A 16,001-nucleotide genomic window follows, 5' to 3' on the forward strand; every position below is an offset into this window, starting at 1 on the left:
TTGATTGAGAATGTCTTCCAAGTACCACAGATTAGTATGCCTCAACATAAATATCTCAGCTTTAAAGCATCATCCCTATTGTAACATGAACATACCAAGCTAGACTGAGCATACCAGAAGCCCTTTGTGTGAACGACAGAGTAACACTCAGTCTCAAAGTGTAAATGGATGTGTAAATTCTTTTCCCCTGATGATTTCCTAACAGCGTGTCTCCTGCTTTGAGCTTTTATCAGACCATTCAAATGCAAATGATTTAGATGCCTTTGCAAGTTCTAGACTCACCTGTTCTCAGACAGTTCTCCTTCAAGAGGTTCGAAAAGTCAAAAATCTTGGAGAAAAATATTTACCTTCGCTAAACTGGGTATTTTTGAGCAGAGAAAGCTCAGTAGCAAGAGACTCAAGTAATCATTGCTGCTTGCGCTTGATTAGGACTTCATTATAGCGCTCAAGAACCAAGTCTGGACGCAGAATTTCGTTGTTTTGAAAAACTGAGAGCAGGACACCAAGAGATTATCACAGAGTTATTTCTTCGATGACCTGCCGCTGCAGTAGTGACCCCTTTGGTACTGATCTCTTGCTTAAGTGATTTCCATTAGGCAGGTTCACACCTTCCTTCCTATTCATTTGTGTCCTGAGGTTTCCTTCCCTGACCTCTTTGAATACACAAATTACCTAATGAGCTGGCGTCTCTACCACGCTACTCAGGGAAGTGGAAAGTGGGAGGTCTGAATCACCCTGCTTGCTTTCGGTACACAAACACAAGGAGCTTTGCGTGCACACACGACCTCAAGAAACCCAGACAGACTTGGGGGAAAAAAAAAAAAAAAAGAGTACAGTGATGGCCTTGTGTACACGTAGTGGAGTGGATTTGGGCAATTTACATTAGGGCCCATGGAGTTCTCTGAGATAATTTTTCTCCCTTTTTTTCATATTCTTAGGTTGTAAAAAGTGTATTTTACCTAAGAAGTCCTTTATACGTTTTTGGCTTCTCATGACTTGATACCTCTCCGATTCCGTCCCTCGCTACAGCAGAGGACTCCAGAAGGGAATCAATGGGTAGAAGAGGCATAGGAATTACTTCAGCTACTGCCGTCTTCTGACTGAATCAAAGGGTGCCGTTTGTTTTTGAAACCTCATGCCTCGTGTTTGATAAGACTAGTGAGAGCAACACCCACTCAGGAGTGCCACACCTTCCTAAGTGAAGAGTGAAGTACAGAACACGTTGTTACCGGGAGGGAGGAGGAAAGGTAGAAGAGGATGTAGACGCTCAGGGTTTGGTGACTATTTTGGTGGAGTTAGCAGACCAATGATACATACATTCCACAGATGAAACAGCATTACAGCTGTCCTTGTCTTTTTTCTTTCTTCTTTAAGCATTCTTACCATTTCCGCTTTCTAGCTGAGGCTGGTTTCTAGAAATCTGGGAAACTATCACCGCTTTTTGCTGTTGTTGGTTTCCAAAGTTCGCTCATGCTCCTCTGCAGGTTTAAGATGTCACTGGTTTGTTTTCAAAGATTAATCTAATGTCATGTCCCCTTGCTGCAATACTGTGTTGCTGTTTCAGCACTGTGGCATTCTATTTTGATGCTGCTGCACCACGGGTTGCTGGTGTTGCTGCTAACAACTGCATTGGCTGATGGGCTGGGAGCCATCTCCAGCTACAGTAACACAGGTCTTAGGAGCATCCTTTCCAGATTTTCCTCCTACGTGGTTAACTTCTCCTGGAATCTAGGATCTCTGCAGATATGCCAGATACGCCTGCTGTGACTTGAATTGGTGACGTTCTTCCTATTACACAGAATGCACAACGTTTTTCTGGACTGAGTTGGTTCTGTGTTTTGTAGTTTGTTTTTAAACTAAGCTGCCACCACCACGATTTTTTTTAAATGTGGCAAGCTCTGTAAGAGTTGGTTAAAGACTGACAGATGTAGATATATAACAGTTAAAATTCAAGTGGAATAGCATTTTATGCTTTCAGTTACCCTCTTCATCCCTGCAGTAATTTGTGAAACTCTCTGATTTCATCTTTGCGTTCAGATTTCTACCCACCTTCCTGTTCTAGTGTAAATCCCCATCCTATAAACTTTTGCTAAGCGCTTCCACATGACAATTTATCAAACGCTTTCTTGATGTCCATGTAGACAAGACCCGTGTCAAAAAGCCTGTCACATTAGTCTGGCATGATCTACCTTCAGTAAACTTAATCCCATTTTACATTAATATGAAAATGACTTTAATTTTCATAATTTGTTCTGAAGTCTCATATATGATTGACAATCCTTCTGTTCAGCTATCTTCCACCTTTCCCCTTCTACGCATACACAGCTGTTTTTCTTCAGACGGCATAATTCCCAACTCAACAAATTTACTAACCCCATGCCTGCAGAACCGAATTTATGTTCATGAGAAAAAAATTAACCCATTTCCCCAGTTTTAGGACATTAAACTCTTTCGTTTTACTTCCATTTAAATGGAGTAATCTGTATTTTGCATTCCCCTTTAGTCATACTGCTTTTGCCCTGTAGCCAACGTGCCTCTCTGCTGCAAATGGAGGTTTAATGCCACATGTAGTTTATTCTCTTTGCTCTCTCTCCTCACTGCATAGCGCAACTGCTTTTTCATTCCTTTTTGTCAGTATGGCTGAAAACCTTTTTCTGTCTCCTTTGTGTCTCAGCTGAGCTCGTCCTGTGACAATTCTCAGCGGGTCACGTCACATCGCGACCTGCACCCTGCAGCTCCCTTTGCCGAGGAGCCTCCTTTCGCCCTTTCTCGTAACTCTACATTCCTTCCCCCCCCCCCCCCCCCCCCCCCATTTTAGTCACCACGAATCCGGCCAGATCCGGAGTCCCTACAGCCTCCTCCCACCCCACCCCACCCCCGTTTTCCTCTCACGGAGAGAAATGTCACTAAGTTTTCCTCAGCCCTGACTGCCGGTCTCTCTGCCCCCTCCCTCCGGCAGCCCCGCAGGCCTAAGGCTACCCAGCCTCTGGCTGAACCAGCCCGGAGGCCGCCGGGGCTGAGAGGCGTGGGACGCTTGCGCCGCCGGGGTTTCTCCCGGGGTGGGGGGGGAAGGCGGTGCGGCGGCGGGGGCTGCGCCTCCCGGCCGGGAGTGCCTCGTTTCCCGTTCCCGGCTCGTCCTGCGGGACTCCCCTCCGCACGCGAGCGTTTAGCCGCGGTGAGTAACGATGACGCGATTCAAGTGAGGCGCTAGGAGCGAGCCAGGATCCCCGCCGCCGCCGCCCCGCTCCGCCCCTGCCCTCCCCTCCCTCCCGTTAACGCCCCTCCTGCGCGCCGCCTCCCTCAGCACCCCGCGCCAGGGGCCGCCGCTCCGCCCTTCCAACCTTTTTGTCCCCAGGCGCGTTCCGTAGCGCGTGCGGCGGCGGCCCGAGCCCCTCCTCTCTGCGGCTCGCGCCGCCGCGCGATTGTGCGGGTGAGAAGGGCAAGGGGAGGGAGCGCGGCCGCGCGCACGGGCCACGCGCACGCCCCCGCCGTTGCCGCCGCCGCGCGCGCCCGGCTCCGCTCCGCTCGCAGCGACTCGCAGGCGCCATGGCGGCCGCTCGCAGCGACATGGCGGAGCCGGAGGGGCTGCTTCCCGGTGAGGCGGCGGCCGCTGCGGCCGAGGAGGAGGAGGCTGGGGCTGGATCCTCGTCGTCGCCTTCGTCCTCGGCGGCGGCGGCCGCGGCGGAGACGGAGTCGCTGCTGCTGCTGAACGGCGAGGCGGAGAGCATGTCGGAGCCGAGCCCGGAGAGCGCCAGCCAGGCCGGGGACGGGGAGGACGAGGACGAGGAGGAGGAGGAAGAGGAGGAGGAGGAGGAGGGCGGCGAGGAGGAGGAGAGCAGCCTGGTGGGGAGCAGCAGCACGAGCAGTGGCTGCTGCAGCGACGAGACCCGCTCGCTCAGCCCCGGCGGCAGCAGCGAGGCCGACGCCAAGGAGGAGCCCAAGGGCCCCCGGGGCAGCCAGGAGGACGGGCTGGGCCGCGGCGGCGGCGGCGGAGGCGGGGGGAGCAGCTCTAGCAGCGTGTCCAGCGGTGGCGACGAGGGCTACGGCACCGGCGGCGGCGGCGGCAGCAGCAGCGGCAGCAGCAGCTGCAGCGCCACGTCGGGGGGCCGGCGGGGCAGCCTGGAGATGTCCTCGGACGGGGAGCCCCTCAGCCGCATGGACTCGGAGGACAGGTCAGTGCGCGTCGCGTCCCCCCGCCGGCGGCCGCCGCCTGCGCCCTTCCCCGGCCCCTACCCGGGTCCCGGGGCGTCCCTCGGGTCCCGGGGCCGGAGGCCGGCGGGCGCCATGTCCGGTCACCTCCCCGCCTCGCAGCGCCGCGGGGCTCGCCAGCCCGCCCGCCCGCCCGCCCCGCCGCAGCGGCCAAGGGTCCCATCGTCCCCGGGCGCCAACTGCCCCTCGGCCCCCTCCTGGCCGTGGGGGCTGTCAGGGCGGCGGCGGGGGGCAGCCACAGGTTTCTCCGGCCAACTTGTGCCCGGCGGGGCGGGGGGCGGCCTGCGGCGGCGCGGGGAGCCCGCCGCGGTTCTGCGCCTCCAGGCCCCCTCCGAAAGCCTGCCCGCTGCTTTTGGGAGGAGGGGGCGCACCCTCGGCCCGACTGCGGGCGGCGGGCTGCGTGGGGGCTGCTGGAGCTGCAGCCATCACCGTTCGGCGTTTTACGGAGAGCCCCGGAGCGGCCCCCGCTGCGATCGGAGCACGGGGCGCTGGCCTGTTCAGGTGGCGGTATTTGGTTGCCGCTTTCCTCGGAAGCTGCTGATTTTTTTTTTTTTTTTTAGGTGGTGCTTTTAGGGTTTTTTAGGGTTGTGTCTTGCGCTAACGCACGGGCGGGGTGTACCAAAGCTCCAGGATGGGAAATGATGTATGGATGTGGTTTTACCTGCACCCGCACCAGGGTCTCTGGGCTAGAGGCAGAAAGCTGAGTAGTAACCTCTTAAAGCATAAGGGGGAAAAAACCATCTAGTTCACTAAAATGAGAAGGAGGCCAGCCATTCCGTATTAGGTGTGCACAAGTAATAAGCATGCACAGAATTAAGCGAGGTTCAGTAATTTGGGGTTCAAAGACATCTTTGGACGAGTTCTGTAATAGTAAATGTAAAGATTATTTCTTAGATTTTTGTATGTTAAAGGTATGCATCTCGTTTTCCCAAGACATCAGCTTGATTCTTGTGGAAAGGCACAACCAAATTCTCACACATTGTTGGCTTCTACATTTCAGGTCTGATTTAGCCTACTAAGTCAAGCATTTCAAAGAACATGGCTTATGTAGTAGCTTTCTTGGATGCTGTGTGCAGTGGTTTAATTGACAAACTGAAAATGGCATGGAAAATGGACATAAGAGCAGTCTTAAAATGCTGTAGGTCCCTTTACTAATTAGTCCTTTCAAAGACTTTAAGAAACTCGTGCTATTTTTTTTATTTCAGTATAGCATTAAAAAGTATCAGACTTAGATCTGAGATTATCCTGTTAGAGTTACAGTTAAGTAACGATTAGAATTTTGTTTGTACTTTCTTAAGTTAGTTTCATTGTTAAGTGTGAAGAATTACGTGGTTTGGTCCAGAAATGTACTTTGAATATATGTTAGATCAAATTCTGTGTAGCTATACAAATACCCCTATTTCAGAAGTGGGGCATCACTAGATCTAATCTCAAGTGTTAAAAAAAACAAACAAAGCCCTTGTGAGTCAGTTCCCCCAAACCATGTAATTGGCCTAAAAGTCTTAAGAAGAGAGAGAAAAAAAAAAACAGTTCTTTTGAGACTCGTAGGAGTCACATTTTCTTTCTTCCAGATTCGTGCAGGATGGAAAGGAGGGGTAGGTGTTGGGGTTTTGTTTGGTTTGTTTTTCCAAAAGCTGAGATTTTTACATGAAATTGCCTAAGTATGAGAGTAGAGTTCTGGAAAAACAACAGGTACATAATGGAGTTTCAAGATAATAGTTTCTTGTTTTTCATCAAATTAAATTCTAAATCCAATCCTGGTCTTATGAGAGTGCACGTCAATTTGTGGGTTGAGGAAATAACGGAAATAACTTGCAGGGGTTTTCTGGAAGTACAGTGTTGTTATGTCTTGCTTGTGCACTCCAGAGATAGTGTGCTACTTTCTTTCTCTGTCATTGTTCTCATGGTTCTCTTGCTGTAGTCACACAGTTAAATCTATGTGTGTATTCATCGTTGCTCCTTCCCAGTACCATTGGTACAGACTCAGTTGCAGGACTGTGACTCTTTGCGTTTAGTGGCTTAAATAAGGAATGAGCCTTGTTTTTAATCTTTGCAAAGTTTTATCTTGAATTTCCAGGCTGAAAACTTGAGTTGCTGAGAGGGAATTTTGTGCTGTAATTTCAAAGCCTGCTTGTTGCATTGCTCTTTTCCTACTCGGCTCTACCAAGAGTGCCATTTGTTATTCCTGGTGATCGAAAATTTCATTTTGTGTGCACTCCTTGCTGCAGTATGGTAGAATGCTTTATTATTTTTGCTACGTGTAGTCCAGCAAGTCGCTTGCTTGATCTAGTGATCCAAATGACTGCTGCTGCTGGGAAGCCAGTCACAACGTAATCTTGTACCTTTTAGATGATCAGACAGACAAGCGGGGTGTTGCAAAAAGGCGGGGGATGTGCCGAAGAGCTAAAGAGTATGTGAGGTGGGATGGTGAAATACCAGTGAAGAGCTGAGAACAGCTTAGACTTATAGGTGGAGATATAGGTTTATGATATAAAATAATTAGGATTATATGTTATGATATAAAATCCTTTATATATGTGTGTCCTTTATATACGTTGTGATATGAAATCCTTAAAGACTTAATCATTCATTGATTTGGCCACCTCTGCATTAATACGTAAATTCTGTAACTATTAAGAGAATGAGATTCTATTAAGTGATGTTTTATATGAAATAGTATATTGTACAGTACTTCATGACCTTTGCTGGCTACCTGTGTCTCTGAAGTCCGAAGGAACTTGGTGTCTCATCTCACAATGTGCTGTAGGTGAAGATTACCTGGGGGAGGGAAGAGAGAGAAAAGGAAAGAGAGAGATTGAACTAACATGCTTGAATTTACAGTCCCTGGGTTAAGCGAGAGGAAACTGGTAGAAAGGTATACTTGGTAAATATTCTCCTGCTGGAGGCAGGTTTGGTAACATTCAGATCATGCCCCTAGGCTTGGGATTTTCTTTTTCTTGTTTCCTCTTTAGAAAATTTGAATAAATAAGAGGGTGTGGTGAGAGCACCTGAATTCCATGAGTGATCAAATTCCTCTTTCCCTGTGTAGGGTCTTTATCGTTCTCCACGATTACCAATGTGTCATCTCTTTGATTTTTTGTTCTAGTGGTATCAAATATAAAATAAACTACAAATAAAACAGCTGAACAGGAAAATCTTGCATATGATCAAAATATAGCTACCGTTCAGCAACCTCTATTACTAATATTTTAAATGCATTTTGAGAGTATCTGCTAACAGAGTAAATAATTTGGGGCATTACTGTAGGAAAGCTGGAAGTGTTTATAACAACACAAGAAACAAATACAATGTTGAATACTGATGCCCTGAAACTTAGGGTGAGTTTTAACCAGCTATTTCCATGCACATAGACAGACTTTGTACTTTGTTAAAACATATTTATCTTCCCCCCAGACACCAAAAAGCAAAACCCAAACTGATACCTAGGATAACTAGGTGGCATTTTCAGCTCAGTGGTATTAGTAATGAGAATTGAGTGCAGTAACTCTAGGACTGGTAGGTTATCTTGTTGATCTGTAATCATTCCAGGCTTTTCCTTGGAATTGTGCTAAGTTCCCACTGTTGTGCTAAAGTTTTTCTGCAACTTTTGAGCAAGCTCGAATCAGCTGGCTCAATAATAATAGGCTGCATTCAAGTCTAGTTATCCTCCAGATTTACAGTTACAACAAAGACTATTATCAGCATGTGAATGCTGGTAATTTTCTTGTGCCTTTCCCTAACTTCAGACATGTGCTGAAAGGATGGATGTGTTTCTCCAGAGTTCTCTGGAGCAGCTAGTCTTATTACAAAGCTGAGAAACATTTGATACGACTTTAAAAGAGAAAATAATGGTTCAGTTAACTATAAACACAGTAACTGAGTTTAGCATTGGGCCACAGGTACTGAAGCTAGACCTAAGCAGATGCATGGGTTTGGGTATAAATCAGCTGATCTGAATGCAGTGAAGATGTATCTGCAGCTCACTGATGTGTTATTGCTGAACTACAATATTTACTTACAAATACCTAGTGTTAGATTACTGAAATAATTAAAATGTTGTTTACTGGAAGGTTTATTATGGAAGTATAGTTAAATCTGAAGTAGATTCGTTATCAGATTTTGTTTGATTTAGAGCACAGTGGTAGATCTTGCAATTGTAATAAGATGTTTGGCAGAAATGTAAGTAGTAAAGCTATGTGAAGGGCTTTTTTGTTCACCCGTGTGGATTTGTCTAGTGTCTTTGTACTATCACCTAGAAGTTACCCCTGGTCTTCTGTTCTTACATTATCCTTACCCTTCTTTAGCAGTTTATCCTTTGCTCCCTCCTTTTACTGACTAGGCAAGAAGCACTGAAAAAATATTTTCAGCTGGAGGTATCAGCTGTTTTGCTCACTAGTATATAAGTGTTGATTGACTAGTTGGTAGGCCAAATGTAACAGGTTGTTGTTGGACCTATGTAGTAATCTTCCCCCCAGGAACAGCACTAATAAATGTCCATCTTTTTCACAGAATGGGCAATATTCATGTAACTTGTAAGGCTTTTTTTTTTTCCTTTTTTGAGCCTTTTCACGTTTACTGTTATTCACCAACAGAATTGGTTATTGGGAGGGACTGACTCAAGGAATACTCAATAATACTCAAGGAAACTTTTGGCTATCTTAACCATATTAGACTTCTAGAATACTTCTAGAAATGTTATTATTCTGTTCCTGTGTAATAGGCGAGCAGTTTTGAAAACAGGCAGAAAAGTTTTTCAATAATAAACCTTTTTGTGCTTCAGTTCATTTTATCGAGTGAAATGAGGCAGTGTGAAACTAACAGGTTGAAAGATAAGAGATATAGACATGAAAAATCCAGGATCTAGGCTGAGGTTTTTTAATCTTGTTTAAAATGAAAGTCTTATCAACCTTTGATATGTATGATGATTTCAAAATATTAGTTATTTAAAGGTTTAAATATAGCCTTTATTTTATCTAGTTTTTAAACTCTTAAAAGTGAAGAATTTTCAAGACTGACATGTGAATTGTATGAGTGATGTTTATGAGGGCAGAATAGTAAATCTGGAATATAATCAGGAAGGCATATGGTACTAATAGGTATGCTTCATGTATCCATGTGACCAGATTAAAAAGTGCTTCAGGGCTCTCTTTGCTGCATAGTCTCACTTGTTCCTACCCAGGAAGTGAAGAATCATTCATTAGCACTTATGGCAAGGTGGTTAAGTCGTTAAATTTTTTTAGACTGTGTGTAATACTGACGTCTCAGAGTGGGCTATATAGATTACCTGAGATTCCAAAATTCTGCTGAAAAGTGTATTTGCAGTGTTTGTGACTGTATTTATTGTTGCTGTTGTCATTTGCTTTCAAATTGCAAAATAAACCCCTTGTTTCTGTAATGGTTATGTTCAGGCCTTTCTGGCACTGAAGAAAATAGCTTTTGATAGGAAGACGAAACAGCCCAGATATTTTGTATGGCAAGTATCTTTATTACTAAAGCTGTTGCTTGGTATAATTGAGTGGTTAAAATGAGGTCTATTTGTGAACTAGATGAAAGAGCTTGCTATAATGAGCTGTTATTGTAGTAAGATGTAAATATACTTCATAGAATTTGAGAAAAATATTTTCCTATTCAGTGTAACAGATAAATGGTATTGCTTTTATGTTGTATTTATAAATCCATACAGGTCTATGTGCATTTTGTTTAAGTTTGTGACATCATTAAGTCTGGTAACTTCTGAATGTGAGGTTTGATTGGTGGGTTGTTTTGGGGAATTTACAGTAGAGGAAATAATAGTGTTGGTCTTTTTTCTTCTTTTTTTTTTTTTCCTTTTCCACTTTCCAGTTAAGTTAAACTGGGTGTTATGTGCAGCCTGAACATCCATTTGGCAAAGATGTGACATCATGCATTTCTGGAGTTGGTCACAGATCAAACTAACTTTTTTGGATGATGCAGTGGAAATGTTCTACCATAGCCACTCTTACTCAAATCTGCACAGCTTTCCAATAGCTTTAATATATTTACACCTTTTTTGAAAAACACTAGCCAATAATGATGGAGGAATCAGTAGTCTGCAGATCTAGCATGGAAGACAGCAGTATGGAAGTACACCTAGAACCCATTGCATTGGGGTAGTTGTAGAGCAGTCTATTATTGGGTAGGAAGATGGGGACATGGCATAGAAGGGAGCAGATGGAGCGTTTAAGGTGTCATATACTTTTGGTGTGATAGGGAATGAGATGTGCCTAATAGCCTGAGGAAGAAGCGAGAGCTTAACCCAAAGGAAGTGGGAAAAATTGGTCCCTGCCGTAAAGGAGCCAAATAATTGCAGGGAATCCTTGAAACAGGTGGGAATGTAATCTCCAGTTAACCTAGTGCAGGAGAAAGGAACAGAAGAGACTAAGAAACTGCATTGTGTGAACAGTGAGTTTTATTCACTCTCCCAGTTGCCATTAAATAATATGGTGGCATGCCTTGCAAAAAAACAAAGTGGTCGTTTTGGAAGATTTTCTTGAGGTAGAGTTTTCTTTGCTTTGTTATCTGTCTATCTATATAACTGTTTCCTTTTTATAACTTTATATGCATTCTGTCTAGAGTTGTTCATGTTTAGAATATGAACATGTTCAAGTAAATTTGGTTTAGAAAACAAAATATAAATATTCCATATTATGCTTGCTATTTATCATTGGTTTTGTGATGTGCTAAGATAACGTTTACAACTCTCAGATTGTGATTTTGCAAAGCTAAAAAACAACAAATAATTGGGGAAAAAAATTTGAAGCCTCTCACTCAAGATACTGGTGTACTTCTTTCCCTTCATGGTGGTAAAATGCAAAAAAAAAGACCTGGCATTTCTTTTCCCATATCTACTTTTCTTCTTTATAATAGAATTTAAGATCCTAAATATCTTTTGCTAAACTTCAATTGCTAACGTTTAAAGGATACTTTCTTTAATAGAGGGTTACTTAAGGTATATGCAGATATATTTGATAGTGATAGAAAGGCAAAAGATTTGTTATAATCTTGGAAGTCCTGTTGTCATCCTGATGCACTGTAGAAGAGTGCTGTAATTCAAATAGCTTGTGTAGTGTCGGAGGGAGTAAAATGAACCTAACTTGTTTGAGTTCTTGTAAAAGACAAGATTATTGGCACATACAGTGATAGTATCATATATTAAGTATGCTTTACCTAAATAAGAACATAGTGTAAAAATCTCCACTTATTGTTAATCTTAATGTTGTTCCATGCAGCATCTTGTACAAATTACCAGTTTCCCTTTAAAATTGCAGCAAAGTCCTTATTTTGATCATTATAGTTTATTGTGCTGTAATCATAACTTAGATTCCAAATATAAAAAAAATCTTAAAGGTGCGAAGAAAATATTTTCATTATATACACAGTGAACAGAGAAATGTAAACTTTTTTCATTTGAAATAAAACTACTTTTGTCATGTCTTTAAGTAGGCTTCCTTAGGCTAACTTGCATGCCAACCTGTAGATTAGACAATTCGTACAAGTAGTAGTTAATTCAGTGTCCAGCAGAACAGGAATCGGACCTTAATTTATGAGCTTTCCATTATGAATTGAGTCAATTAGTGGAGTTTTACTTTGCTGGTTTCTCTGCTTTTGATGCCTAGTTAGTTCTTGAAGTAGAAACTATTCACTGAGGTATGAATAGGAAAAGCTGCTACTTCATAGAATGCTATCCTCTCTATGTATTTTTATTCTATATTAAGTTGAACCTAACCTGACCGTAACTGAAACTGGAGGGGTTTTTTTAGGTCTCCTCTGGGAGTTTTGCATCTTTCTTTGGTCGTTTTGTCTTCTGCTCATTTTGAGTTTTGTGTTCTGGGGTGGGGGTGAGGGAAGATATCCTGAGGATGGGAGGGTAATAGAGTGGGTGGAATTTCCTTGACACCATGCCTGAAGGCTGTTAATTTTCAGTGCTGATAAGACTACTTCATATTGATTATGATTCTCAGAATGGAAAGCACAGTTTAAAAAAAAAAATTAATTCTGGCCATTCTTTAATGACTGAATGAGTTTCTTCTGTGCTTCTCTAAAGCTTTGCTAGTAAACATACTGTTTTATCAGTAAAGATTGAAAATTATGAGCCACTTGTTGCAGTTCCCTAGCTTTCCAAGGAGATTATCAAGTTGAAGATAAATGTGGTTCCCAGAAATGAAAGTCAGTTTTATTTGTATCTTTAAGGGAGAACCACTTACAGTTTCTTGATTTGCGTAATCCTTTTGCATACGTAGTCTTTGTGCTGTCATATCACAAGGCATGTATGTTTAACCTGCTCTACTCTCTCACTGCTCTTCTGATATTTCAGCATTACAAGTTTCTTTATTGTGTTACCTGTTCCTCTGTATGCTACAAAACCAGTGATAACCTGGGTTTGTGTTATGTAAATATTATGAGCCCAAATATTCTAGGGCTAAGAATCTAAATAACCAAAGTGATCCAGGAGAGTGGAAACAGCTCTAGAGAGGTGGTGATTCATAACAAGCTTTCTCAGTCTTGTTTTGTTTCCTGTGTATGTTTGTTATTTTAAGTTCCTTCAATTTCTCTATCTTGAAGGGCTTTTCTGTCTTCCCCTGGTTTTATGTTATCAATCTGAAGTGTTTGCAGTGTTGCTCCCTTTTCTAGATATTTATACCTAATCTAGATGTAGCTTTACTCTAAAATAAGCTGCTGCTTCAAAAAGAATTTCAAAACAAGTTTTTTAATGTTATCAGTTGTCACGCTGTATAAAATTCCCTCCCTTGACTTTTATTTTCCACTATGTTGATTTCTTAGTAGTCATGTAACTATATAGATATTCAATAAACAGTTTTGCAGACTTCTTTTTAAGATTGATTTATGAATACTTTTTGGGTCTTGTTGATTTTGACTTTTTTTTTTTTTAGAATAACTTAATCTGTGTAAGGCATAGATTTGATTTCCAAAAAAAACGCCGAAGTGATTCAGAAGCACAAGTGCTTCCAAGTGAGTGGGTGCTCTCTTAAATCATGCAGTCCTGGAAATCATGGTCTTTTTCCTTTATCTAGAAGTTGCCTTAATGTCGCTTTTACTTATTTAAAGGTATCAAGAACCTGAAGGTGCTTCTGGAAAATGCTAGACCACCAAACACTCCTATTTTCCTTTTCTATCCCCCTTAACTTTTTAGTATTGCATCTCTTACTTGCTAGGTTAATTCTCCCTCACTTTCACAAAGTAACTTTGACTTACACACTTTTTGCCTATCCTGTTTTTCCTCCCTTGCCTCTGAAGAGCCATGGAGTCAGTTGTGTTGTCTGATACCAGGGGTCTTTGTGGATAGGAGCTGTAAGAGCAGATGTGAACAGAAGGTGCTGCCTTTAAAACACAGTGGTGGACTTTAACTTCATATAGTTCTGGCTTACTGTTTTGCTTCAGGTATTCTAATTACTTGTTGCCATGTGAATTAGCTTTCTTTTTGGCAGCTGTTTAGTGTTCTGCAATCTGTTTTTGTTTTGATGGTGGTTTATCCACATACACTATTTTTTTTCTTAGTGGTGGTAGATTTTCCTGAATTCAGAAACTGATCATTATCAGCCATGAAATTATTTTGGATACTTTCTATTTAAATTAAAGACAAATGGTTTTCTCAGGAAAATAATCAAAAAACCCACTTAGAAATGTGGGTAGCTGAAGTTATTTTTCTGTCTACTTTGAAGATTCTCTCTGGATTGCTTGCTGGTTAGATGAAAAGAAACTATAGAAGCTCTAAAGCATTGTGGCATTTCCATGCCACAATCAAACTACATCCATTAAACCAAGGCAAACTGTTTTGCTTGTGAAACATTTATGTTCGATTTGGAGAATTAAATTGATAAATCATGGAAATTTAGTAATAGGAGTATATCTGTTACCAATGTGGATGCATCATAAAATACCAAATTCACCAAAGGTGGGGAGAGGAACAAAAAAGATGAGGCAAATGTTAAACTTTTCTACTCTGTTGCTGTCTCATAGTGTTTGCTCATGTTCTGTGAACTCTTCATTTTTTTTCAGATCTGTTTTAATCTCACTTTTAAATTGGCATGATCATTTGGAGAGCATAAAGCAAAGATTAATTTAAATCTGCTTGGACACTTGTGTGTAGTTGCCTTGAGCACCGCATTTTATTGCATTCTGGTACCCTGATGCAGATGTTCTGACAGTAACTTCATAAAGAGGTTTGCATTAAACTTAGCTTAATATTCATTGAGCTTAATATTCATTGAAGGTCAGGAAAACTTAAATCTTAATACAAAACCATATGAAATTATTCTTCCTCTGCTTTCATTCAGGAACAGTGTGGCAATTTCTGTTACTAATCAGTTGCATCAAGTTCAGTTGTACCATTGAAATTGTTAGCTCTTAGAAATGATGTTTGTCCTACTTCAGTTTTTAACAGCCTTGGTCTGCAGTTCATATTGCTGGGAGGAATATAAAAAAGTAAAAGTTAATGATGTGATGCTTCTTGGAGAAGATATAGCGGCTCCCATGTTTGCAAGTGATGGAGATTTTATAAAAAAGATAAATAAAATTCCCAGGACAGATGGAGGAGCTTTCTATTGATGAGGGGAGCTCAGGGTTGATAATTTGATAATTCTCAAGCTTTGTGAGGATTTCTCTTTGCTTGACCTTTGATTGCATTAGGAAGTAGTGAGTGTAAATCACTTTGAATCTGGTGGCCTCAAAAAACTGTAAAACTGCTCGGTGGTCTGTTGTTTTTGTGGAACTAGTCCCTTGGCCAGAGCTGTACACCAGAGTTTTCCACCCCTTGTCTTGGAAAGGAATAGAGAATAGAGTAATGGGTAAACTTTGAAGTTTTTGTTTTTACTCTTGACTTTTCCTAGTGAAATGAAAATAATGAGGTGCTGGGGTATGTCACTAGGCATGGGTGGTGGGGTTTTTTCCCTTTCAATTTTTGTTCTGTTTTGACTTGGCATTTGTAATTGAATGATTGCGATTGATGCTGTTTGTTTTCTTTTGGGATTAGTACCTAGTTGTGATTTGGTCTTCCATGTTGTAAAAGCTTTTCTGTTTTATTCTAGGTTTTAACCCTTGAAGTTGCTGTAAGAAACAACTGTCGTTCACAGTGTTTCCATTATTCTGAGTTTGTTTTATCTGAATGTTACAGTTCAGCTTTCTTTTGTAAGCTTCCCTCATATGGATTGGAACAATGTAGCTGAAGCTCCATGCAGAAATGACAGGGTACTTCACTGACTAGTAAAAGCTAAAGAAACTAGCAGGGTATTTTTTTATCCTTAAAATATTCACCTACTTCCAGTGAGATTCGTAGTATTTGGATTCTTGAATGTTAATTATGCTTTTCATCTAGTCAGAGGCAATCTTCTGTGGTTTTGGTGCTTTATGACTGGATTATCACTGTGTACTTTAGAAGAAACTGTTTCTGAACATTCTTCACTTGCATTAGTGTAGTGTGCAGCTTGATGGCTACTCAGTAGTGCTGGTTTTAGAGACTCTGCAATGTGTGTTCACATTTCTGCTCGTTTTCAATTTGATGCGTTACAAGATGAGGTTATTTATTATAGGATATGTCACAGTCGTTTCCCTTGGTGTTATCTGAAATTAGCTGGATCTTTTGCTTACCTACTGAACATCTGGGGACTGGAAGCTGAGCATTCTCGGTGGAAGTACTGTAACTCTGAAATGAGCTCCTGTTGATCAGACTGAAGTAGTGCTTGTTGACCCACAAGGGCATGGTATAAGGCCCATCTGTTAGGTCTGAATTTTGCCTGAGGGAAGGTTACTTCAGTTAA

The 16,001-nt window shown here is 42.2% G+C and overlaps 1 protein-coding gene across 1 annotated transcript in view; it reads left to right on the forward strand.

The window, feature by feature from the left end:
- The first annotated feature begins 3,546 nt into the window (after positions 1–3,546).
- Positions 3,547–16,001, forward strand: part of AEBP2 (AE binding protein 2) — a 48,885-nt gene continuing 36,430 nt past the window's right edge. Inside the window, exon 1 of the mRNA XM_059816554.1 lies at positions 3,547–4,172. Within this exon, the coding sequence (XP_059672537.1) occupies positions 3,547–4,172 (626 nt within the window). The remainder of the gene's footprint in view (positions 4,173–16,001) is intronic.

Source organism: Gavia stellata, chromosome 4, assembly GCF_030936135.1.
Source record: "Gavia stellata isolate bGavSte3 chromosome 4, bGavSte3.hap2, whole genome shotgun sequence".
Taxonomy (NCBI): Eukaryota; Metazoa; Chordata; class Aves; order Gaviiformes; family Gaviidae; genus Gavia; species Gavia stellata.